Source organism: Lissotriton helveticus, chromosome 11, assembly GCF_964261635.1.
Source record: "Lissotriton helveticus chromosome 11, aLisHel1.1, whole genome shotgun sequence".
NCBI classification, from domain to species: Eukaryota; Metazoa; Chordata; class Amphibia; order Caudata; family Salamandridae; genus Lissotriton; species Lissotriton helveticus.
Window position 1 is genome coordinate 777,645,096 of NC_136072.1, and position 27,365 is coordinate 777,672,460.

Genomic DNA, 27,365 nt, shown 5'->3' on the forward strand with positions numbered 1-27,365 from the left:
TGGACTGGGCTTAATAAAAAAAAAATAACAAACACGTGCAGAGGTCCAATTTTGTTGCTAGAAGCCTGGTGCTGCCAAAATGAAACAAAGGTTCGACTCCACATCCTGTGATTCTGGGCAAATCACTAAGGGGAAGATTTACAATAACTGGCGCATCCCTGCATATCAGCAGGGATGCGCCAGTTATTGTGCGCCACGGCTCCGCCATCATGGAAACGCCGCATAAACAATGCGACGCACCATGGGGCATAAACGGCACAGATGCGTAACGCATCTGTGCCGTAAAGGCGGCTCATTGCTGGAGTTGCATCGCAAGCGCGACGCACCTCCAGCAATGCTCTGGGGGGCCCTATCTTTACAATGCTGCGTCGATCCTTACGCCTGCTTTAAGCAGGCGCAGGGTTTTGACGCAGCATGGGCTCAAAAGTGACTGAGTGAAATCTTGTAGATTTCACTCAGCCACTTTTAGGAGGTGTTCCTGCGATGGAACGCCCCCCCTGCCCAGCAACGCCTTCTTCTGGCGCAGGGCTTTACAACGTGACGCATCTCCCAGATGCGTCACGTTGTAAATACCCCGCAGCATGGCGCTGGTTTGGCGCCGCTGCTACGTCACAAAAGTGATGCAATGGCGGCGTAAAAGAGGTGCAAGCGGCTTGTAAATCTGCCCCAGAATCTCCCAGTGCATACAATAAAAAAATTAATATGTCCCTATTTAACGTAACTGGTGCTCATGTAAAGCGCTCCAATACCTTCGGGTCGAGTTCCCGCTATATCAATCTGCAAAAAAAAAAAAGCTGAAATATCAAATACCAAAGTCGCCTAGACTTGATTCCATCCCTGCTACTTTTTTCCACTGCCTTTAATTTCCTAGCTGTGTATCTAATTTGTTTTCATTATTCCTTTCCCCACTTGAAACTGTGTTCTTATCTTCTCTTCCTTCTGCTTTTCTCATTTTTCTTCCTTTCTCTGTCTTTCTTTGGGTCAAAATCTAAAGAGGAAATATAAATTCCGATCTCTCAAAATCAGTGCCACGGCCCACCACTTGCAACTACCCTAAGAAATATGGCACTGGCTGGAAATTCAGCTGTAACTTACATTTAAGTCAAGAGTAAGTCAACTGCTAACAGAAGAAGCTTTGTGAATCCCGCCAATTGGGAGCAGTTGGACAATAGGTATGTGTCAAAATTAAGGCACAAATAAATTAATACCTAGATACAATTATCCCAACACAAGAAATATAAAACCACGCTGCAATAAGTGTGTACGAACCACAAGAAACTCCCAGCACAAGAAATAAATAAGAGCAGAGGCTGTGTAATGTTGTCCTTCCATTTGGACAACCCCTGGAAAATGCATAGCTTTCACTTAACCCCACGTTTGGTCTGATTACGAGTGGGTTGGCGCTTTCTGATTGCTACACACACCCCTGCTTAAACATGAGCTGGTAGCATTACCACATGTGGTAATTACAAGGAGAACTCAATATCTCTGCCTTAATTACATTTTGACACGTCAAACCTACTGGAATTTAACGGGAAAAGTGTATGGTATTCACCTTACCATTGAATTTTGGTGCAGTAAGCATCTTATTCCTCAGAAACTCAAAACAGGTTCAATTTATAACACCCAATAAATGACATACCCTATGGTGTAATTATTTATCCAGTGAGATAAAATGCACTTAAATTTCGACAAACTAGGATTCGGGGCCAATGTCCTCAATATCTTTTCCATCTTAGAGTCCTTCCATTTTTCTGTCAAAACATATAAAATGTAACAACAGGTGTTTTATCATGAACCAGAAAAAAGATTTGGCACAAAGAGGTGTTGCTTGAAACCAGATAAGATGGGTACTGGATATAGCCCTAAACAAGGCCTTCTCTTTACAAAGATCACAGATGTTGGCTGTGGTGGCTCATGCGGACTGCCCAGTGGGCAACATGTCTTTGTGGTCGCTCGTGTGGGGGTACGTGACCACCGCAGGGGAATGGACAGACTCCAGCTTGGCGGAGGGCAACTGGTCACACAGTCTCAGCTCCAGGTTCTCCGCGCTCAAATGGCAGGCTGGACCCCGACCCTCTTTGCGATGGACATAGTTTGATGGACCCACTTTGGGTCTCTCAGACAGCAGGCTCTCCCTCTTCTCTGCTGGCTCAGGATTCCGAAGGCTGCAGAAGAGGATAGCCACAAAGCTCTTCTTGAAGTTCTCGTTCATGAATGTGTACACCACTGGGTTGTTGAAAGAGTTAAAAAATCCCACTGCTTGCACGATGGCAATGATCATTTTGATGGTTACGTCATCGTACTCTTCTTCCAAGTTATCTGCAGAATTCAGAAAGAGAAAAGTTATATTAAAGGGTCCCAACAATTCAACATGTAAGTATGTCCCTTTATTGATCAGGTGAGTAACAATGACATCCCAGTTCTAATATTTAATAAACTACGGGCATATTTAGAAACCCCTATTGCCACCACAACGTCACTTTTCAGGACATTGTAGTGGCGATGGAGGCTTCGCCTTATTCACAATGCAGCTTTAAGCCACTTAACGTGGCTTAACGCTGCCTTGTGCATAAGGCCCCCTTTCACGCTACACTCAGCTTAAAAGGGGTGGGCAATGGGGTTTGCATTGGGCGTTCAACTGCAACAACCATCGGTTTTGACTCTGCCACAAATTTACAAGGGCAGCGTAAATATGGGGAAGCTCTAAAATTAAGACTAGGGAAAACTAGGTCTTTAACAGGCACAATGAGGAGAAATGTTTTATTTCTCCTCGTTTTTGCTGTTTCAATGTGTGCCGCGATGTGCAGCACACATAGAAACAGCAAAAGGCCATTGATTGTTTATGTACACATAAACAATCATTTAAAATTATTATGCTTTGCAACTTCGATGTGTGCAGCATATAAGAAGCACATGTAGAAGTTACAAAATGTCATCTAAAGAGTGCTTATGTGGAGGAAGAGAGGCCTTTCTGCACATAAACAATCTTCCCCTCAGCTCAGACACCCTTGCACTTTGGTGCAAGGGTTCCTGCGTTGGCGCTAGGCAGCTAAATTTAGCACAGGGGAAAATGCAGGGCAGCACCACCTTGCTGTAAATATAGTACATCCCTGTGTTTCAGAAGTGGTGGAGCGTGGCGTTAAGTCAAGGAGGCTAACGCTGCGCTCCGCCACTTCATAGTAAGAATGCCTTTATGTTTCAAAATTGTTCAATATCACAGCTGCTTGTTTGTGCACATGCACTGCTTACATATACTATACTCACAGCTACTCACAGATGTCTCGATGCTAATATATACATGTCAGAGCTAAAAAAGAACCATGTTTTCTAGTGAAATGTGGAACATTTTGATAATATTTCCCTGCAGAACTTTCATTATAAAATGTGAAAGGTCACAATGTTTGCATAATATACATTTCTGTGAGAAGAGTAGGGTTTTGGTTCTCAATTTTGTTAACTTAGCTACTTTTAGGGTGTCGCCCAAAATGTTTTTGGGGATGCTACGAGCAATTCTGTCTTGTGTAAGCTAAACAAGAGTTTCATGTATGTCAGCCAGGATTGGATTTCAATAAGGGAGAAACATTCCGTTTTGCGATTCCTAAATAGCGATTTTTAAGGAATCGCTATTTAGAAATTGCAAAATGGTATGTATGTAGAAATCAGCTTCTTTTTAGCGATTTCTTAATATTCCTTAATTGCGATTAGCAAATTGCTAATCGCAATTAAGGAATAATTTCCCATTCATTTCTATGGGCCAGGCAGCCCATAGGAATGAAGGGGAAATGTGCGATTAGCAATTAGCTAATCGCAAATTGAGAATATTTTCAAGGGTGCAGGGGTGTTCAAAGGACACCCTGCTGCACCCCTGAAAATGACGTGTGCGCATATGGCGCACGAGCGTCACATGGCACCTTTTGTTTTTAAAAAAATGCTTTTTTAAAGGAATTTGCAACTTACCACCAACTTGAAGTTGGTGGTAATTTGCGATTCCTTAGGGACAATTAGCAATATTTTTTTGCATCATACATTGCATTTAAGGAATAGCAATCGCAAAATAAGGAATCGCAAATTGTGCGATTCCTTATTTTGAACCACATTTGCTTAATACATACCATATTGGGAATTCGCATTCGCAAAGGCCGAAATTCTGTGAATTTCGGCCTTTGCGAATGCGAATTTCAATGATACATATGGCCCTTAGAGTTTTGAAACTGTTGGAGTGGATCTGATGATATAAACAGGCGTTGCATCTTTCTGTTGCCCTGTGGCAGTGTAGGTTGAAAGTAAAGGGGCGAAGATGAAGCCCTGAGTGACCCAAAGCGTTCATTTGCAAGGAAGGATAGAGAGTTAGTAGTTTTAATGCAGGAATTTGTGTCTGTCAAATTGGACAAGAACCTTCTGAGCACCGTTCCGTCAGTGACCCCTCTTTTTTGTTGAGAGCGTAATGGTCCACAGTATTGAAGGATGCCAATAAGTCTAACAAATCCAGGAGACAGAAGTTTTCTTGTTCGAAGAGGCACATTTTTTCAATAAGTTTGAAGAGAGTGATTTCAGTGCACTGCTCCAATCAGAATCTGGATTGCAAGTCACTTAGACTATACTTTTTATGTGTATAGCCTTCTAGTTGGCTGGCTACACATATCTAAAACAGGGCTGCAAGCGAGCAAGAAGTTATTTTTTGTTAGTGCAGTCTTCTGACTGGACGGCTTTACATCCTTCTGTAATCTTGCTGAGGATGCCCCTTTCAACGTTTGGTTTTTGCACAGCTGTAGCCCACCCCAACCAATCGACAACCTTTGATGGCGGTTGGCCCTCCCACACTGTGTGAACCCTCAGTCGGACGACCCAGACATTCTCGCCAGTTCCTACAATACATGGCTCTCGACACCACTGTAGCTTGTCAAGCGATCTGCCCTCTTCACACCAAGGCCATCTCTACCTGGTACACAGAGGAACATTAAACTGTAAAAGATCAGAATGTCTTTGGCATGTATCTTACTCTGTGGAAGCAAAGATCACGTACACCCCAGCTCTTAAACGTCACCACAAGGACATTCGAGCAGCTCGTAGATTTTATCACTCATCTCGAATTTCACAGCAAAATGTTCTTTACTGTTAAAAGCTTTCTTCAGCCCACAGCACTTAGAAACGTTATTACTGTGCAGCGATCTTTCCTCTTTTGTCTAAAATAGAATTACTACAATTTAAGCCAATTTCGCAGTGCAGCCTTCTACAGGCCCTCTAGACTGTTTTCATGCGCAATCTGTTTCTGTTCAGAGCGCGTCCATTTCCGAGTTTCACCCTATAGTGACTAGTACATTTGCTTCCCTCCTCTCCCGTGGTGAGTGTGGCTCCTCATCTGACCCCTGACCCCCTCGCATCACTAGCCTCGCTCCTGATGGTCATGTGCCAAATACTGGCCAAAACTTGTAAGTCTTCTTTAGAGTCTGATACAGTGCCCCCTATCTGGAAGCACGCCATTGTCATCCCACTTTTGAAGAATCCTTACGCCAACCTTTACGAACCTCAAGAATTACCATTCCATCCCATTGAAGCCCATCCTTTACAAATCTTGGACAAACAAGTCAATAAAAAAGTGTCAGCCTACCTAGAGTGCGACAATCTTCTGGATCACTCTGAAATTGGATTGCTCCAGGGCCACAACACCAAGACCGGTCTTTTAGCAGCTACCGAGTATCTCCGACAAGCCTTGGATCATGGCGGCCATAAGGCTCTGGTCCTATTGGACCTATCAGCCACCATGATTCTGTATCTCATTCAGTGCTGATCATCAGGCTGCATGAGATAGGTATTTGTCTAAAAGCTCTTAACAGGCTAGTTTCCTTCCTCAAGGAACCATTTCAATCTGTATCGCTATCATTTTTCACAAACACACCTATCTCCAGAAGGATCCCGTAGACTCCTCTTTCAGCCCCACACCATCCAATGCAAATGTGACCCTGCTGGCACCATTAGTGTGGTCTTTTGGCTTCTATTTTGGGGTCAGCATTGAGCTTCTGTTTTTATTTTTTTTCATTTATTTTAATGCAATTGCAATACATTCAATAAATGGTTGGACCGTATCTTTCTGTGGTAAAAATGCAGTAAATCCCCCTGCCTCTTTTCTTAAGAATAATTTCTTCAATGTTATCCTGAGCCAACCTGCCCAGCATTGGGTTTTTTAAGGAAAGGACGAGCAGGTAGTCATAGAAACCGCTTTGCTCAAGGGAAGCCTTAATGGTTTGTATGCATAGGGGTGTGAGGACCTCTGCAATTATATTTGTCGTGAATGGCAGGACTGGGTCCGCTGAGAATTTAGATGGCTTAGTGCTATCAATAAAGTTCCTCATAGTATCAGTAGTGATGAGTGTGAAGGAGCCCCATAAAGATGTGGGATTTTTTTTGCTGAGCCTTTATGTTTACCAACAGATGCCATATGCATGGCTATATTATCTCTGATTGCCTTGATCCAAGTGGCGAAGAGGAGACCTAATTTGTTGTACTTGGATTTATTTGTGTGGTTGTGGTGAGCAGCAACAACTGGGTCTGGTAGTGCTGGAATTGAAGGTGCATAGTTCTATCACAGACCAGAGTGAGAGCCAAGGGCCGCAAAGGCCTGGTCCTCCAGCCGTTTAGTCCTCCCACTTTCGATGAGTTATAGTTGCTATCAGACCGTGCATTTTGATGTGTTTGGCCTTGGTAGCACCTGAAGCGGCATCAAGAGGGGCGGAGCCAACAAACACCATAGGGCTTTAATATTAGCATTATTCTGCCCTCATGGTGCAGAATGTTGCGTTATAACAATCCTAATCATTGGCTCCAGCCAATAGAGCTGGAGTTCGCTTTTAATGGATATTGATTGATTACATGTCTATATTAAATGTTTCAAGAATGTATAATGTTTATTTCATTTAATGGCACTTTGGAAAATGGCAGACATTTTCTGGGGTCACTGATGGGCTTAGGTAAAAAGTGGCTTGGGTTTGTGCAAAATGATCAAACTTCACAGAAACTGTCTGTACAGACCACACTTACATATGTAACTACATACTACTTATGTGACTATGGTCTGCACAGGCAGTTTCTGTGAGCTAGGCCCCGCTGGCATCTTTGCTGAAATCCCTTCCAGTCAATTGTTTTTCTTGTGCAGCTGATCTTTGTCTTTCAAGGGGCCACCTTCTCAGTGGATAAGACTTTTAAAGATTGCAAGCAGGGGATTTTCAACTGTAGCATAGTAGCCAGCTAAAATGTAATTCTTTTTTTATCTCTCACACCAACAATTAATTGGGAAGTAGTCTGGCCTTCTGCTTTGCCGGCACCTCCTCCTACGTTTTCAGTGGTAAAAAATCTGGGAGGTAAATTTGATGGGCTCCTCCATTGGCAACTGCCGTATTCGTCCGTGGTTGGCACCTGTTTTGGTTGCTTTGGTCCCTCAGGAAATTTCTAAACTTGCTACCTACACAGTATAAGAAGACAGTGGTCCATGCACTGGTGATCTCTTGGCTGGACAATGCCAATGCTCCCTATCTGGGGGTGCCAGAGGTTCTGTTATGCCGGCACCAGGTTCTGCAAAGTACTGCTTCCAGCCTTGTCTTGAGTCATCCTATTTGGACATTTATTTCACCTTTCTCTCCATTGGCTGCTCATCAAGAAGTGGGTGCTTTTTTACATCGCTATCCTTGGTTCATTGCTCACTGTTCCAAACCATCCTGGCTATCTTACAGATAGATTTTTTCCCTAATGCCCTGCCAGATTTTTGCGATCAGTGTTCGCAGCTTCGATGGTAGTGCCCCAAATTCAGCGTATGAGGAGGGGAGGTACGTTGTCCTTCTTAGCTGCCAAAGCCGGGAACTAGCTTCCCTTGGAACTTTGATCTCTTCCTTTGGAGGAAGCTTTTCATAGGAAACTGAAAACTTGGCTCTTTGACTCTGTTTTGGAGGGAAAGTGTTATATCCTAAGTATTACATTTATATGTAACTAGCAGCCCGCCCCAGCGTTGCCTGGGGCAGAAAGGGGCTATAGATATAAGAGAGGTTTGTAAATGTGTGCCTATATATACATATGTAGGCACACATTTATAAGGCTGCATTTACTTTATATTATCTACGGAGGACCTCTACTCTGAGCCCCCTGCCTTTCTCTCCACCAGTCGACAGAAAAATAATAAATGACATGACTTTGTTCAGTCTGCTGAGGCGCCCGTGAAAGGAGAGCATACTTTCAATTTTCCTTGAAATTACAACTTCAGGACCTTTGTCACAAAAATCGGGACATGTACTTAAAATAAAGAAATATGTCAGAACACCGGGACAGTCCACCGAAAACCGAGACTCTCCACAGAAATCCGGGTCGACTGGTCAGTGGTCACTCAACTGTAAGACACAACCCCTTTCCACTGCCACACATTGACCCCCAGTGTATGCGTTGCCAGAATATTTGTTTTACTTTTCCACCACTGACTGGAATAAAGAAACCCAGTAAGCACATGACCTGCCTATGGTTTTCAGTTGTTATTGAGTTGAATCAGAGTACCATCGCACAACAACACTGACCCTGGCTCAGCTTCAGAGCTGGTGCTGCCTGCGCTCCGAGGGTGTACTTCAGGGACGGGGAAACCCGCAGCGTTCGGCTCCCTGCAGCATAGCACAGCAACCGACCCGCACCCCACGTCATCGTTCACTGAGGATAACTAAGTACGGGAGACAGGCCTCGCTTCGACCTTTAACCATACCACTGCCTCTTTCATCATCGACCCCGGATATAGAAACAGAAAATAATACCGCGCAGTACCAGACCGCTGTGCTCTGCCTTTCTTGATCCGGAAGTAAAAGTGAGTATGAATACAGGCGTCCGGAAAGTTCATTCCTGCGACGTTTTTTGTAAAAGAGCTTCTAGAAATTATATATTGGCGATCCTAGTAACGCCGCCGCTTCGTAGGATTGCGTGAACCATAAGAGCATGTAGTGTCCTCTGCTGTAAAGTCATCTGCAACATGGAGTGCGCTTCTCGTGTGGCTCCACGTTCTATCCGGAGTCAAGGCGCTATGACATGGCGCTACTTGACTGACCCTTCAGCTGTGATTTAGGCACGTGCAGGATCACTGCACAGCCGCACGTCACTGCACCGCCGCACGTCACTGCACCGCCCTCCTCCTTCGTCGTCATTACGAACGTCGCGTCGCGGCCAGCGCTAGGTCCCGGCCGGCGCTACTTTCAGGGGACTACTTTGTTTACAAACTTAATTTTTTTAATTTACTTTTTTATTTTTATTTATATAGCTTATGTCCATCTACACACCCTGACATTTTCATAGATGTATCGGGTGTGTAGATTGGCGCTGTGGTTCCCGAGTTTACCTGGCCAAAAGGTGCAAGTTCTCTCTTTATAATAGTATTATAGATCAGCCTAGGTCTGCTCAGCCAGTGTGAAAGATAGCAATGGAATGTTGGTGTGACTGTGATAAATGGAATGCCTGGGTGTCTGCGTGGATGAGTGGTGACAGTTGGAGATGGGCTGAGCAGCTAGGCAGGCTGCTCCTGGTGGGGCTGGTGTAGGAGATGTAGGAGCTGGTACATGGCTGAACTGCGAGTGATACTACCCTAAACTGGAACCAATAAAGAAAACTTGAAATATATAACATGGTTTCCAGTGTCTCTATGTGCAGGGTACATCAGAACACTTTCACTTAAATCTTTGTTGTTAGGGTGTAGCAGTAGTCTTTAGTGCCGGGACAAACCGGTTGAGTAGCCGTGCGCTCTATAAATCCATTTATTCATACAAATCCCTTCCTTTAGTATGCTCATTTTGCACATGCCCAAGTTACACACTATACTATTGAAGTGAAGGCCAATGAAAAAAATCAACAAGAGGAACACTTCGATCACTCTTGTGCTCTCTTTTAAAATCCATGAGTAAATTTTACTATTTCTCATGCCATTTGGCCAGGAGTAATCCCCCTACTAGGAATTTGAGGTAGTAGATGTAGGAAGTCGGATTTTGAGGCATTCACAAAAGTTTCAATGTGCTTTATCTTCATGAAGCGAAAGGGAATGACAGTCCTTAAAACATCTTTCTTTTATGACCAGTGTCAAACACAATTTTCTCCTGTATCATTTCACCCACAAAGCAGGCTTCTTTATGAATCAGCTCCAAGCTGTGCCTATCTCAGAGGGAATCCTGATGCATGTATACTGAGAATTTATGCTGTATAATTTTTCTCAGATTATATCCATGTTTGACTGTTTTCCTTACAACATTTGTTTCGTTTTAGGAATTTCCCTTTGCTTTCTTCTGATGGGATTTGGCACTTGGATAAACTGAAAGATGTTCAGAATACAAATATTCCATTCTGACATTTTGCTTTTTCATGTGCTACTCTAAAGTATTTTGAAGACTTCCTAGATGTTCAAGCAATGACAACAAACCCTCATATAACACCAGTTTAGTGGAGCTACGAGTGTATGCTACATTGTGCTACCCTTTGTTAACTAAAACTTAATTAACTCTTTCTTGTTTCAAAACTGGTAATTAACTATTTGAGACTATCGGAATTATATTTTAAGGCTTCATTTCACTTGTATAAAACAAGTTGACATTGTTAATAACACACAATAATTTTTGAATTAGTTTTGATTGTTAATGAAAAAGTTGTAGAAGCTATTCATAATTGTTGATCTTTAAAAATGCGTTACAGTCACTAATAAGACTTCTGTAGGAAATCCATCTTTTAGCTGATCAAATAGCATAAATGAAAGAGATTTTGAGTATGCAGTACAGTGGCACAAGGTACAACTAAGCACATAATGTGAGGAGGAAGGAAAGCAGGATGAGTGGTAGAATATTTATTCAGGGACAGGCACAGTGGATATGTTATTCCACTCTTAGAAAAAGCAGCGAAATAACCGTAATATCCAATATTGAATTTAAGGCCATGACACTTGCTTTCCGCTCTTTTCATGGTAAATGCCCGAGCTACCTGAAGCAGCGCTTATGCAGCTACAAACAAAACAGGCTCCTGAGATCAAGCGTCTTGAACCTATTGTGTGTCTCGAGGTTCAAGAAAGCACGTATTGGAGGGAGATCCTTTGTGACTGTGGCTACTAAGCTTTGGAACGCTTTGCCCAACTTCTTGTGACATAAAATCCTAGCTAATCTTTAGGAAAGCTCTGAAAACCTGGCTCTTTAGCCTCGATCCTTAGGGACAGGCTAGCGCTTGTCGATCTAGCTGTTCGCACTTCTGTCTTGCTTTTAGCGCCGGGAAACCTCTGTTTGAGGTAGCTGTTCGCGCTCTTATAAATTCTGTTATTATTATTATATAGATCACAGGATTTCGGTGTTGAATATCCACAACATAACCTCCCTTCTTCATATATATTTGGGGTAATTTTAACTTGCCACTAAACCCATGTATTAATAAATCAAGTAGGTACTATGTAACATGTAGTTTACTATGTGTGGCAAATTCTTATTAGACAAGACAATATATGTTTGAGACATTTGATTTGATAGATATTTTGGAACGGCAACATCCTACAAAAATATATTTTATGTTTTATTTTCATTATCAGAGGATCATAGGCATGTCTCTATTTGTAATGTCTAGGTCATTTGTGACTCGGTTTGAATGTACAAAGGAGCCTTATCCCTTATCTAATCTCAGCTTCCTAATTTTAGCTACAAAAATAGTATAATGAAAAAATACAACCTTTTTGGACCATATACTGGGCAGTATTGCAACATTCTATTTGTATTGATTATGTTTTGGGGCAAATTAAGGAGTAAAATATATGTATCACATCTCGCTAGAATGGTTTAGAACAGTGAGATGACTTTATGGCATACATGACAGTATCGACTGACTTTTACATCATTTTAAAGCTGTTGTTAATGAAAGAGAATTAGGCTTTGTTTACTTCTCAATACCAATTTGACCCTCTTTTAAAAAATATAGGCATACTTTTGTATAAGACTGCAGGCACTTTTATAGCACCTGTGCCGTGCTCCTGACTGCCAATATGAAAGAACACTGGAATCAAAACTTTTTCTGGGACATGAGCATGCCTACCCTTTGGTCAAAAAATGGCAATCATTGTCGAAAAGGCACAAGCCTGTGCAATCATCAAGCGTACGATGCAAAATGGTTGCAGCCCAAGAGTACGCAGAGACCAGCCGCGGCCTGTGCAGGTGAGAGCAGTGAGGCGGTAGGGCCATGCTGTGGGGGAGGGGTAGTTCGACAATCGACTGCGAGGGAAAATTAAATAAATAATAAATTTTCCCTCGTCTGTTGAAGTCTCCCACACCAAGACCTACCGCTCTTCCTCTCATGGGCCGCTGCTGGGAGAGACTGCTCTGGGGAAGGTACAAGAGGACCCATAGTGGACTGGAGCACTTTCTTTGGGGGTTGGCAAAGGAACCCTGAGGACAATCAATAAGTTGGGGTTTGCAACAGAGTTTTTTGTGAGGCCCACGGCACAGAGAGATAACCGCAGCAGATGAAACACGATCTGCTGTGGAAGCGCAGGAGCCGGCTGGAGTTGCGGTAGGCGGACAGTGTTCAATGGTCCAGCCAATGCCCGGTGCGAGCACTGTCTGTAGATTGATTCAAATGCTGAGGTGACAGCTGAACTGCTGGGATAATTTTGTTTCACAATGTAAGGACGTAAAAAACGCTGGAGGTTGAAATATGTACTGAGGAGACTGTGATGAGTAGGAGGAGACATCTGAGTGGGGTGGTTGCAGCTTAAGAAGGCTAAAAAAGATAGAAAGGAGCATGATTTGTGGAATAGCAATGTAACCACCACTCAATGTGCTTCAAAGCTCTAAGATGGTAGGTTCTGTTGATATAATGGAGACAGTCATGTGGTAATTGAACAATGTACTTAATAACATGCTGAGTGTGCTAATAGAACCACCCAATAGTGTGATAAGGAGCGCCGCTGTGTGACTGGAGCACCGTTGATGCAATGGGGATGAGTCCTATGCACATTAGAATGAAGAGCTACCCTCCTAGCATTTAGACCTGCGCACTGATGCTTGACACTGACACCTGTCCGCATGTTGCTTACCTCTGTGGCCATGCTAAATGGACCCATAGATTAAAACCGACCATGTCCTTTACAGGGAATAAACGTGGAAAGCTTTGAGGGCACAGTGATCACATTGTTTGCCTAGGGATACAAACCCACGAGAAATACGTAAGTCTTCTTGACTGTAAGGGGTTTCACTCATGTTACAGACACCAAGGTCATCAAGGCAATTCGCCGCCACCCTTATCTTAAAGTACAAAGCAGCAGACCTGAAATCTACAGAACCACACTATAGTGGAAATGACTGAGAAAATGGCAGCACAGGTTTGTCCCTTGCCTATAAGTCAGGATTTCAAAGCTCGTCTAGTAGTCTTAAAAACAGGATTTGACAAGCAAAGTCATCACCGACTTAGAAGTAGACAAGGAGGTCTTACTATAAGGCTCAAATTGGCAAAAAGGCAATTTTAAGTAATTTCAGAAGTAGAACAAGTAGCAACAACATCTACAGCAGGCCCTGAATCACAGACTAAAGGAGCTTAAATAACTAAATAAGCTGGAGAGGAAAACGGTAAGGAGCTGCAATTTAGCAATACTGCAAGAGAGTGAGACATTCCTGATTAAAATTGAGAGGGAACACACAGCAGGCAGAAATTGCAGGATTTTCAGTCCACTTCAATCTCTTACTAAGGCTCTAAATGTTTCTGGCTAGTTATCTTAAAGGACATTCAACAGGGAAGGAAAACAATATCAAGTCTATCGATATGCATCTCTGTGCACAATGAAACTGACTGCAGAAATGGGGAATTTACAAAAAAAGCCATATTACATGGCTAATAAATGGGGCTTTGACATGGAACCAACTCACAGCAAGCAAATGGCCACAGGGGTCAAGGCATTTTTCAACGTCACTTGACATGAACTCGGATATATTTAAGACTCGTATGAAGAAGAATTTATCGGCACTTGCTGTTAATGTTGAAAACGTTTGTGAAAGTGACTGTCCAGAGAGCCTCAGTGAAACTATAATCTCAATGTAAGAACAAACAAAATCACTAAAAGGCACCGTTTTGTAATCAATGTAAACCTAACTTTATTTCAGTTGAACACTCCTGTAAACTTGCACTCCGCATTTTCACTCTTCTAATCTGCAGAACCCACACTCTGGTGAAAAATAGCACGCTTAGTGTTATAATCCTATATTTACAAGCAAGTTAATGGATGCCTGTGCTGCTGCACACATGCAGTCAAGTAACCTTACTTGCAGAGCCAAGACTGATTTGCATAAGGCTGGGTCCAAACTGGAGTGGCATAGTGAGCAAAAGAACGAAGGATTAAACCCAGATTTGTGACTGGGGGTGAGCAGTTGAAAAGTTTCAGCGCTCCGTCCATCATCTTGTTGTGTTTGCCCCAAGAGGCCCGGGGTATGCCCAGACTTGGATCCCTTGCTTGCTGTGCCACTGGATTCAAGCTAACCTGGCGGACAAGGGGTGATACCCCAAAACCAGTCCCAGGATGCTTGTGTCAGGTTCAGGGAGGACTTGGCCTAGCAGTTCGGGCTGGACTGTTCCCATGAGGAGCAGGTTTAAGACTCATTTCCATATGGCTGGGTCCAAACTGTAGTGGCATAGTAGGCAAAAGAAAAGTTTCATCACTCAGTCCATCATCGTGTTGTGCTATCTAAAAGTGACATTTTCAGAATTGTGAGCTTTTCTACCATTCAAGATAACCAACACCTATCCCCAAGCATGTCTACCCAAAAATCATTCAGCATGCTGCTTCCTCATGGATTAAATATATGGAGGGGACTATTGCAGCGCCAGGCCAATATCTGTTACAAGAAAAGAGTAGGCCGTAAAGGAATTTAGCAGCAGCTAAGCACGCAGAAGATCAATTTGTGAGCACAAAAGTCTTAAAGTTGCTTTGGAGACGAGATGTAAAAAGCCTATTATCATGAAACTATAAGAAGCAAATTATTGTGTTTCAGTAAAAAAGACTATTTCATAAAGACTGTGCTGAAATGGTAAGCTTCTGTACTGGGTGAATGAGCATTCACGCCCACAAAAATATGACCATATGTCTTTCTGCACAGCAACTATTGTATTTTTTATAATCGGCTGTGAAATGTAAAGGTAAAGGCACTCGAATCTTCCGTAGCAAATAGTTCTCCCCACCCTGGACAAAAGGGCTTAACTATATTCTACAAATGCCAACTGTATCCTTTTGCAAATACACAATTCTTGTGAATTTTATTGCACTTTTTTTCTATATGTACATTTGTGAAAAAATACCCACCCAATTTTACTATACATTTCACAAGATCTTAAACCCGAGGACGTTCCTTACGTAGAAGTTGAAACTTAACCAAACTGAGAGTTGAAGAAATAGAGACATTTAGATTTTCAGCAGCTACAGCAATAACTTCTTCATGAAAGACTGTCTTTCTGTGTTCCTCATTAGACTAATTTGGGCTCAGAAACACTTTATAGCTGTGGTTCTTAACCTCTTTTCTGTGGATCCCCATGTAATCATCACTGAAACCCGGGGATTCCCAAATGATTCTTAATTGGAATCTGGGGACCCCAAATGAGTTATTACTGGAAGCCAGGAACATCTGCTTAAGCATTTTTGATGATTTGAACGACAAAACAATACACCAAGGGCCAAAAGTACGACCCTTTTTAGCAGTTGCAAAGAAAAATCGGGCCATTTACGACTGCTAAAAAGGGTTGTGGCATGTACAAACCCTATTTTGCCAGTCGGTAACCTATTCCTAACTCGCAAAACAGGATTTGCAAGTCGCTATTAGGAAGAGGCGTGCCAAGGGCATCCCTTCCTAATAGCAAGCCGCACTGGTATGTACGATTGTTTCGCTTCAAGTAGGTGATAAGTCAGTCATAAATGAGAAGGGGTCTTTTTTTTTTAAGAGAAGGCAGTGGTCCCACTAACTACTGTCTACTCACAAAAAATGAAACAGATCATTTAATTTTTCTTTTTTAAATGCATCCCGTTTTCCTTTAAGAAAAATGGCTCCATTAAAAAAAAAATGCTTTATTTAAAAAGCAGTATTAGACATGGTGGTCTACCATGGCCTGTGAGTGCTGGCCATTTCCAACGGGTCACAAATTGTGACCTGCCTCATGATTATTGATTAGGCAGGCCATTTGGGACTCCATTGGAAATCATTAAATGTATCTGAGACACATTGGTACATTTAGTTCTGCGAGTCGCAAAAAGCGAATTCGCAAAAAATAGCAACTTGTGACCACTAACACGGAATAGTTGTACATCTGGCCCTAAAAATACATAAACAGGCACTCATCGAGGAAATGTACAAATGATGAAATATTCACATACACATATAAAAAGATAACAAAAAATAATTTTAATGGTAAAGTTGAAGCTTTTCTAAATTTAATTGAGGCCACTCATCACCCATTATATATTCTGTTTGATGGACTTGCAAAACACTCTCACAAATCTGAGGATACTAACTTAATGTTTAGTCTCCAATTTCAAATTACATCACTTTTACTGAACATTTAAAGAAAACACTTTTACATTTTGCTTCCTTATTTATATACATTTTATTAATCTGTTGCTGTCATTATTTCATTTTTTAAGTTGGTTTTGCGGAACCCCAGGATAGGATAGAACTGAAGGATATATTGATTCATTGCTTAATCATATGAATCCTATTGTATTAAGAACTTGATATTTTAATCCTGCTGAGTTTGTTTTTATCAGCTATGACATATCATAATGGGATGCAAAGTATTATTCAGTACGCACTGAAAAGTTCATAGAAGGAATAAAATAAATAGCTTTACTGATTATCAGATGATGCAGTGGCTTATGGGTATTTCTTTTTGTGTGAAATAATAGTTTTGACTGGGATGAAGCAGAACATTATTGCCCACCACTAGAATCAGGTCTGTGTGGTGCACTGTTTCCTTTTTCAGAATAAATATGACATTTCAAGTTGAGTGAAGGATTTCTTTACTTCTTTGTGCAGTATTCTTCCCACCTTCGTCCATTGTGCGTATTGTTCTCACCTTTGCCAACCATAATGGACCAAACTAGATAATTGTGATTACTATTTATGTTTGTTAGGCAGGGACCTGGATGACGGTTGGAAATTGATGCCAGACGTGTTTGGGGAAAGCACCAGACAGGTCTACTGCCTCGCACCCATTCTGTTTGTTTTGTCAATTAAACCAATGGTGACTAGAATCAGAAGTGATTTGAAGATACAAGGGATACCAGTTGGTGGTGAGACCCACCCAGTAAAGCTATTTGCATATGATGTATTTCTTGCTCTGGTCAACTGAATAAAATGCAGCAAGTTTGAAAAGGATTTAGGATAAAATTGGAAAAATCAGAAGTGTTACATTTAGCAGTGGAAGTGGAGGAAATCCTAAAACAGAAATAAAATACAATTTAGAGATAGATATTGCAATCTATTAAATACATGTAGGCCAATTTTACAAACTTTACCAGTTGAAACTGAAAATGGTTATCACAAAACAACTAACAAAATGGACATTTCAATTTGTCTCATAGGTAGGGTTAATTATTGTGGTGAAAATTAAGTTTCTACACCTTCTCTTGTAACTCTTTTTGATCAGGGATATCATATGGATAGATAACAAGGGAGAGTTTCTATGAAGATATTTATTGCCTCCAAACACAGGAGCAGGTTGGTATGTCCTGACCTACTAAAATATTTTTAGGAATCACATTTGAGAAAATACTGAAACAATTGGTCCTTATGGACCAAAAAAGTCACATGTAGTTTGCTTCGGGTCTTACTTTGGTACCCAGGGACTGCATATTAGAACAATATTTAAACATGTGCTCGTGATCTGGCCTTAACTAGGAGGTAAAGTAATGTTATGACATTTTCCTTCACTGCTAACTTTAATTTTTAAATTTACCACAACAATGAAGGGGGTTCCTTTTTTAAGGCTGGAGGCACAGGTGTTGCAGAACGATTTCAAATATAATTCGTAATGTAAAAAGTGAAATACATAAACATGTTAGTGAGAACAGGGATCACAGGAAAATAAGAGACTGACGTACATGAAAATAATACTTTCTGTGATGTACGCTGCCAAAGGTTAGAGTGAATAGGTCATTAATGGCATTTGAGTGTATTGGCACCAGAGACTGATATGCACATTATATAACTTCAGTTTGGAACAGAAATAGAAGACACAGGGAGAAAGGGAAATAAACAAAAATGCTGGTGGACACATGGGTGAATGTACTACAGAACCTCTGCTGCCTGCTGCCTTCTTTCCTGGACTGGACCTGCATCCTTTGAACCCAGATTCCAGAGTGACTCCAAGGGCTAGTTAGCAGGACTTCTGATCTGAAGCCTCAGGGACATAACAGGCTGCCAGCCCCTGCACCTGGACACTACCATCTGTGAGTCTACCCTGCCAAGGGGTGCTACCCTGTCCTGGACCTTTGGAAGTGGGCCTAAGGTGCCTACCAGCGGGACCGATCCATCTTCTCTCTTGAGCAACGCATGTCCGAGCAGAACCAATGCATCTCCTCGGCTGAGCGGTGCATCCCCGAGCAAAACCAACACATCGCTGCTGCAGCGTGGATTGAATCCATTACAAAAGCTGCCACCTCTTGCATATTGGAATCGGTGCATTGCCATCGGAAACATGGTTGCTGCTCGACTAGGGTTTTCAATACAGTCAACAAACAACCAAATTTCTAACATAGGTGATTACCGGTAAATTAGGACTAGTGTTTGTACAGTGTCATACAGTGATTTGGTATACACTATCATTCCATATCTAAAACCAATTTGAATTTTAAATTCTCCATGATTGGCATTTTTGATTTTCTAAATCATGTCTCTGTCTGTGGGATCCGAAATCACATCTGCAATCATGGGATTTGAGCTGGGTAACATGGAGCTTTACACTGTAGCCCAGTTCAAGGACTTCTACAATGAGTTTGGACTTCCTGTCAATATCACCACGAGGAAGGTTGAATTGCAAATGGCTCTGGGAGCCTGGGCAAAAGCTCACTCTATACTGGGTGATACCACAATAGAGGACAAGGAGGTGGAGTAAGCACCTGCAGCAGAAGGGGACAATTTGACTCCTAGAATCGAACTCACTGCCTCCTCCTGCGCCTCCTCTCATGGCCTGTCCCTAGAGGAACTGTGGGAAAGGAGAGAGGAGAGGGAATTCAAGTGGCAAATGGATACATTAAAAATAGCCAGCTCTTGGGGGCATGGCTTGGGCTGCATGGAGGCAGCAGCGTAACCAATGAAATTGGATGCTCTAGGTATTTCAGAGGCTGTTTCTTCTGCTCTGTCCTGGGCTCCACTGGTGGTGGTAGGCTGTCTGAGGGGGGATAGCGAAGGCTCTGGATAAGGGCTGTTGGACCAGAGGAGTACACATTGGTCTCCGTGGCGCTCTTGGCAAACAAGAGGAAGCGGAATGAGCCGTGGGCGAGGAGCAGCGGTGCCGTGAGGTGCTACGAGGCTGTGATCCTCACATACAGCTGCAGTTAGTGATGCGTTGGAGCCCAGTTTTGTTGGAAGGAGGTCATGAGTGGCAGGTGGTGACTGAGCCTGGCCAGAGGGATTGGTAGAAGAGTGGCTGATAGGGGTGCTTGTGCCATTTGGTGATGCAGCATGCGCAACGGAATTCTTTTTATTGATTTTATTATCAACGTACCTGCATTTATCCGTATTCCGGTGTTTACTACCCCCCATGCCCCTCCCGCACCACATCACCGCCTGGTAGCACTCCCACCAGGAGCCGCTACTGATTCTGGGTATACCTCCAATCCCCATGGATCTGCTGAGAGCAGTGGTGGCAAGATTGCTGAATTATCATGACCGGGACGCGATATTGCAAAGAGCGAAGGCACATGGACCCAGGCAGGTGGAGTGGGTGGTTTTTTCATCTACCCGGACTATGTCAGACTGGTGCAGAGGCAAAAGTTCATGGCCTTCAAGAGGCATTTGAGGAGTCTGGATATCAAACATGCTCTGTTTGTTTTCTGGCCAGACTCCGCATCACTGTGGACTGTGAAATGTACTTCTTCTCCACACTAGTGAAGACATGGGAGTGGCTGGGGCGGTGGGGGTTCCCGGCCCCCAAGGAAGCATAAAGAACATGCCAACCTCGGAGTGGCAGGAGCAAAAGTGGTGCAGCAGGCCTCAGAGTACGGGGTCCCTAGGACTGTCCAGGGACCAGATGGAATGAGTGAACGTGGTGGAGGCCCTCCATAGCCAGAAAGCTGTGACATTCACTTTCATGTGGCATGTTCTTCGGAGCAGTGTGGAGGATTCGTTGAGAAACCTTCCGACTTGGGGTTTGGAGATGGGGGTCTGCCCTGCTGGTGGTGACACCGATGACTTCATGGGAAATATTTGAGGCACTGGGGTCCTCTCGAGGTCTGATGAAATATAGGCAAGGAGATACTCCTTTCACTGGCCCTCGTGGCTGGTGGTAAGGCGAGCACTGAACAGTCAGAGCAAGGACAGACTCAGTTCATTCCTCATGGCATCTGCCTCATCTGTGACTAGGGCATTGGGCTTTGATGGGGGATGAACGTATGTTTAGTATTGATGGGATGCTCAACAGTCTCTTAATTGGGAGCGGTCAGTTCTAAGACCATAGCCTGGTAAGGTAGGGTGGGTGGGGAGTTGGGGTTTGGTTTAACTCTTGGATTTGTTTTACTTTCAGGGAGTACGGAATCTGGGTTTACTAAGTTTTAAATAGGGTGTCAGTAGGAATCTGCAAGGTATGTGTCAATGGGTATGGGTGTGCACACTCGCACATTGTTGACTTGGAATGTGAATGGTCTGGGCCACAGAGTTAAGTGAGGGCTGGTGGCAAAGGCTCTCGTGCACTATTTGACAGATGTGGTATTACTGTAGGAGACGCACATGAGGGGAATATAAAGTGGTCGGCTATGCAGGTTTTGCTACAGACTCTAAAGGGGTGGCTATAAACCCTACTGCTAGAGGTGATGAAAGTGTAGATGTATGTTGTAGATCAGTATATAGTGGACCTTGGGGATTGAGAGGGGGAAACCCTCGCATTTATCAATGTGTACGTCATCCATGGGCTGCAGGCCGATGCGCTCTGCATCATGGAACGCATGGTGGTGGATGTCCCACAGGCAGTGACCCTCTTGGGGGTGACTTTATTTTGTTCATGTACCCCCCCACCTGGACCGTACATATGTTCGGCAGGTGCAACAAGCAAATGTGGGGAGGTTGGAGGGATTCGGTGATGGATCAAGCCCTGATCTTTTGACTGGGTAGGAGTGTTCTGCTTAATTCAGATACTCTGTCCATCACCACCCCCTTTTGAATCGTTTTGGCCACCACAAGTGTGGAAGGGTATGCTCAGATGTGAGTCCCTTGCTCACCGCACCATCAGGATTCAAGCAAGCCGGGCCGAAGACGGCTGTAATGCCAGAAACCGGTCCCCGGAAGCTTGTTTCCTTTCCAGTAAAGAATTGGCTTGGTAGTTTGGTCTGCCCTGTTCCCATGATGCACTGGGCCATGGTCAGACTAATTTGCATGTAGCCAGGTTCTGAACTGGGATGGTGCAGTGAGCTAAAAAACGGTGAGGGATCAAGCCCTGATCTTTTGACTGGGTAGGAGTGTTCTGCTTAATTCAGATACTCTGTCCATCACCACCCCCTTTTGAATCGGAGGGATTAGTTTGGGCACTGCATCTGGTGGATGTTTGAAGAGCACAGCCCAATCAAGCCAGGGGTTATTTATATTATTCTGTATGCACTCCTGAATTATTGTTTTGCACCAGACTGCTCCTACATAGATTATGGGGCAGACTATGAGGCCTGAGGAATGTATGATCATGCCCTGCTGGAGATTACACTGGCCACGCCGCATTTGAGGGGGGCTTGTGAGTGGCACATTACAGCATGGCGTCTCACCGACCCATTAGTTGTGTGATAGGTAACTGAGTTGAATTTTGTGGAGAATGGGGATTCAGTGGCCAGCGCTGCCACCCTGTGGGAGGCCTAAAATGTCATGAAAAGGGGCCAGATAATTTTGGGGGAGGTGAGTGATACAAGATAGAGGGAGCGGGACACCCGGGAAGCAGAACATGACTTCTGGGATCTGGAGAAGAAACAAGTCCATATCCCAACCCCAGAGCTCACCCGGAGGCTAGTTAGGTAAGGGAGGACTATCATGCCTTGGTGTCCAATGAGGTTAGACAGGTGTGTATTGCAAAACAAGAGAGGGTATATGAAGTGGGAGACAAGACAGGCAACTTACTAGCATGGCTGGCAGCTGGGGATGCAGAAAGATCGAACATTAGTGAGATCAGTGGCCCGGAGAAGAGATGGTTACAGGTAGCGAAGCATTTGCGGAAGACATGGCAAATACCTATGGGGTTTCTAGGTGGAAAAATAACCTGTTAAGATGTTTGATCTTCAGACTTTATCAGGGACCGCCCTTGTAGGATCTTGGATCGCCAGAGGATGCTTGAACTCAAAGAGGACTTAACCGAGGTTGAGATACAGGCCACACTTTCACAGTTGAAGGCTCGGAAGGCCCTGGGTCCCAATGGGCTCCCAGTGGAGCTTATGAGGCAGCTGTCTGCAAAAATAGCTGCCCACTCCATAAGATGTAGGTAGAGGCCCAAAAGATGGGGGAGCTTCCTCAGAATTTCCGGATGGTGATAATGATACCTATCCTAAAGCCATGGAAGCCACCAGATAGGTGGGTGCCTATCAACCTATCTCCCTCCTTAATACAGATACTAAAATCCTAGGTAGAGTGTGTGAAATATTTGCATTTATGGGAACTACTCCAGCCTTCAAATTAATTGGGATAAGTCCTTGATCTTTCTGATGTGTACCTGGGGGGCGCTGCTGCATCTCCCCGTGCTGCTCAGGGTTGAATGTGAGCATTTTAAGTATTTTCGATAGTGGATTTTCAAGGATAATCTGGCCCTGCAGCTCCAAAAATTGGAGACAGATGTTAAACACTGTGAGGTGACTCCTCTCTCCGTGATGTTTGAGATAGTGGTCCTACTGCATTTTACCTATATACTCCAGACCAGCCCGTATGGCATCCTGAAGCCATTATTTAAGGTGGTTGATGCACTGCTGAGGAGGTTGCTGTGAAGGATGGCCCCCCCAGCACTACTATGAAGCTGCTGACTTCATCGTTGTTAATGGATGGGCATATGCACAGCTAGATGGCCTGGCTTATCATCTGGACAGGGAAACACTTGGGAAGAATGGGTATCTGCATGTATTATATGGTGGGAGAGTGCCTAAGGGTCTTACCCCAGTGACAAAAATGTTGATAGCAGTCTGGCGTAAGTTGAATAGAAAGATGCGCTGGCACAAGAGGCTAACACCGAAGACCCCTCTTTGGTTGGGTGTGCAGCTGGGCAAGGTGCCAGGTCTTTCAGGTTTCCGGAAGTGGAATGACATAGTGATTTATACCCTTGCAGAGGTGTGGGATGTGATTGGGGTGGTTCCGTTAGATCATCCAAGAGTTGAATATGATATGCCAGCCTCCCAAGTGTTTAAATACCTTTATCTTTGGTATATAGATTGCTGGATGTCCCCTTGATCACTAAGGAGATATCCCTTACATACCAGACCATATTGAGGAACATGCAGGGGGACTTAGAACAAGGGGATGGGGGTGAGGTAGAGGCTGACATTTGGGGGGGTTGCATTGCAATTCCCAAAGCTTGTTGTGATTAATGCCAGCAACCGCCTAATGCAGCTTAAGCTTTTACATTGCATTTAGTGTCCAAGAGTCCTTCTGCATAGAATGGGAAAGATTCCTGATGCGAGGTTCTTGCAGGCTTTTTGGGAATGGCTGATGTACAGACTAGAGAGCACCATGGGCATATGTGAAGAACCAAGCGCACAGTTAGTGTTGTTGGGGATCTGGAGTGAGACTGATGCATCCTTGTCTTTTTTTAAAATATCTTTATTTTAGACTTCATACAAAGGAGACAAAACATATCCTAATTTACATGAAACATGTGGAATCGATATCAACATTTTTGAATTTCTTTTCCCCCTCCACTCCTTGAGACCCCAAACCCTCCTACGCTACCCCACCCCCCTCCCTCTTGATCCAAAAGACATTAAATTATAAGTTACTTTATTGCAATTACCCTATAATAGAAAATATATATACATTGCCACTGGGCTGTATGGCTAACATGTCTGCTCATAATTAATTGAGTTAACATCCTCATTAATCCATCTAGTTATAGGCTCCCAGATTTCAAGACCTCTTTTTTTTGCTCTGTGTCCCCTTCTTTTGTATATTGCAGTCTCCCACCTATAAGTAGCTAACAATTTCCTTAACCAACAGTGTATTGAGGGAGGATCACAATCTAACCAAGCACTGGCCAAACATAGCCTAAACCCCGCCATACCTGTGAATAGCAAGATCCAGTTTAGTTCTCCCATTTCCTGATTACTTACCCCCAGAATAATCACCTGGGGGGTGAGCTCCACCATATATCCCAGCATTGTACTAAGACGTTGACCTATCTCAATTAACAGAGGGGCAAGCTTAGGACATGTGGCAAACATATGTACACTATCAGCGGGTAACGCTCCGCTTCAAGAGCAGTGTATACCTGAAGACCCACCCCATCTAAAAATCTGTGCAGGTGTGATATATAGATTGAGCCACGTTTTAAAACACTGTACTTGAAGACTTGCCGAGATAAATGCTGTCTGGCTTAACAGGAGGGAATCTTCACATTCTACTGCCCTTGCTTGTAAAAGCTCCTGCCACCAGTTTGTGTGTTTAACTAAATCATCCCCCATTTCCTTGTTGATTAATTTATATATTGGGGACAATGTTGGACGAGTCTCAAACACCATATCCAATAAACGGATTTTACTACAGCAAACTGTCTTTTTAGTCAAGAAGTCCCTTGTCTATAAATATTTGAAAAAGTGATTATTTCCTATCCCGAATTTCTCCTTAATTGTGTCAAACAAAAAAAAATGTCCTCATCTTCCATGAAATCACCCAAATGCCGTACACCTTTTTCGGCCTCAGTTTTCATATATCCATCATGAAATATGCCTGGGAGTAAATCATTATTAGCTCGGGGAGTATATCTGTGGATTCTACAAATATTCAGTGTTTTCCGAACTGCCGTCCAGACTTTGAATGCGCCCAGTAATGCCTTATATCTAACCCTTTTAAAAAAAGCCAAATTAATATATCGTATAAGACATCCTTTAGCCTCCACCCCATATATTGGCTCATAAATAGAAACATTAGATCCTTCCCTTATATCACCCTGGTCGCTTTTCAACAAATCGGCCATCTGTTTCATAGCTGCTGCCCAATAGTATACTTGTAGATTTGGGACTGACCAGCCACTGCGATCTCTATGTAGAGTCATATACTTTAAAGCTCTTCAAGGACACTGTCCAGCCCACAGAAACCTAGAGATCAATTGATTCATCACTAGAAGCCAAGATTTACTTATTTCCAGTGGGATAGCTCTTAAAAAATATCAAATTTGGGGGAGAAATAGCATTTTATTTACATTATACCTACCAACCAATGTAAGATGCAAATGATTCATCCTGTTAAAATCTGTCTTAGATTTCTGCATCAATGGCTCCAAATTAATATCAACAATTTCATTCACATTAGCACTAATGTCTACCCCTAAATATCTAGCATTCCGAACTACTCGAGAGTCATCTAGATTTATTCTATCATTCTTAACAATTAGCGTTTTACTTTCATTGAGGTGATAGCCAGAACATTTGCCGAAATGGCTAGATACTTTATCTATCTCCATGAGGGCATCCCGAGGGTTGGGCGTGACTATTGCCAGATCATCAGCATAGGTTAAAATCTTGTTGTTTCCTCCTCTGGTATTAATATCTTTAATCTTTTGGTTCTACTCTATTTTCCTGATTAAGGGATCAATGTAGATAGCAAACAATAAAGAAGAACAGGGGCACCCTTGCCTCCTGCCTCTTGTGATCTTATTAATACCAGATGTGGAACCCATCAAGGCTATTCTAGCAAAAGGCTCCAGATACATGCTTTTCATAGCCCTTATAAACCCTTGCCCAAGGCTGTTCTTGTCATAATTGCCCACAGGAAAGACCAGGAGACCCTATCAAAAGCCTTTTCTGCATCTAAAAGTATTAAAGCCATAGGGCCTCCCGTGACCTTAGTGTAGTAAAATAGGGCATAGTCCGACTGATATGTCTCGTTGTCTCACGGCCAGGAACAAAACTGTGTTGATAGGGAGAGACTAATTTCTTGATCACAGAGGCCAACCTATTAGCAAGAATTTTTGTGTCACTGTTAATCAGCGTACTAAGTCGGTATGACCCCATTTCGTTTATGGGTTTGCATTTTTTCAGGAATACAAAGATATTAGCTGATTTCCAAGTTTCAGGTAGGACCTCGCCGGATTGGGCTCTACGGAAGATCTCTAACATCAGTACCATTAGCTGTGCCCTGAATTTTTTATAAAATCCCCCTGGTATTAGGTCCATACCAACGTCTTTGACTAATGGCAGAGAATCAATAGCCACTCTCACTTCCTCGATTTTAATTGGTGATTCTAACATTTCTTTCTCCTCAGGGGAAAGCTGTTTGAGAGTTATTCCATTAAGTTATTCCTCAATCTCACAGTTTTCCATACGACTGTCCTCTATATATATTTTTTAATACAACTTTAGGAATGCAGATAGAATGCCATCTGGGTCATTAACCAGGCCCACATTAGGATCGATAATTTCTGTGATTCGGGTTTGCACTTCTTTTTCTCTGGTACAGACGGCGAGCATGTGACCCACCCTTTCATTGTTCTCGTAAACCCTGCTCCGCCAAGCCATATATCTGCCTGCTGATTTTTTAATAGAAATGTCTGTAATCGCTGACCAGGTAATTATAATCCTTGGTTGAGCTATCTCTGAATCACCTCCTTCAGAGTGAAACTCTATCAGATGGGCTTCGGACTTGCTTAGTTCCTCATAGTGTGTGTAACAGGTTCTTTTCTTTCTTTTGTGTCTCCCAACTATACGTAGATGTTTCCCCCCTTATGCCAGCCTTTAACGTATCCCAAACTACCTGTATGCTAGTGCTGCCAAGATTCTCTTCAACGAATCTAGGGATCCACCCCTTCATATGCTGAACATAACCTTCATCACTGAACAGAGCCCTATTAAATGTCCAACAAGCTAATTGTGATTTCTTCTGGATATTAATTTCGAGGACCAAAGGGTTATGATCTGACATAACTCTAGGATATTTAGGTATTTTACTACCATGTACCAGCTCCTGTGACACTAA

General features: G+C 43.1%; 1 protein-coding gene across 1 annotated transcript in view; it reads right to left on the reverse strand.

Moving 5' to 3' along the window:
• Positions 1-776: 776 nt before the first annotated feature.
• The window catches only part of LOC144791167 (pyroglutamylated RF-amide peptide receptor-like), a 1,198,913-nt gene continuing 1,172,324 nt past the window's right edge, over positions 777-27,365 (reverse strand). The window contains exon 6 of the mRNA XM_078665819.1: positions 777-2,322. Within this exon, the coding sequence (XP_078521945.1) occupies positions 1,916-2,322 (407 nt within the window). The 3' untranslated portion in view covers positions 777-1,915. The remainder of the gene's footprint in view (positions 2,323-27,365) is intronic.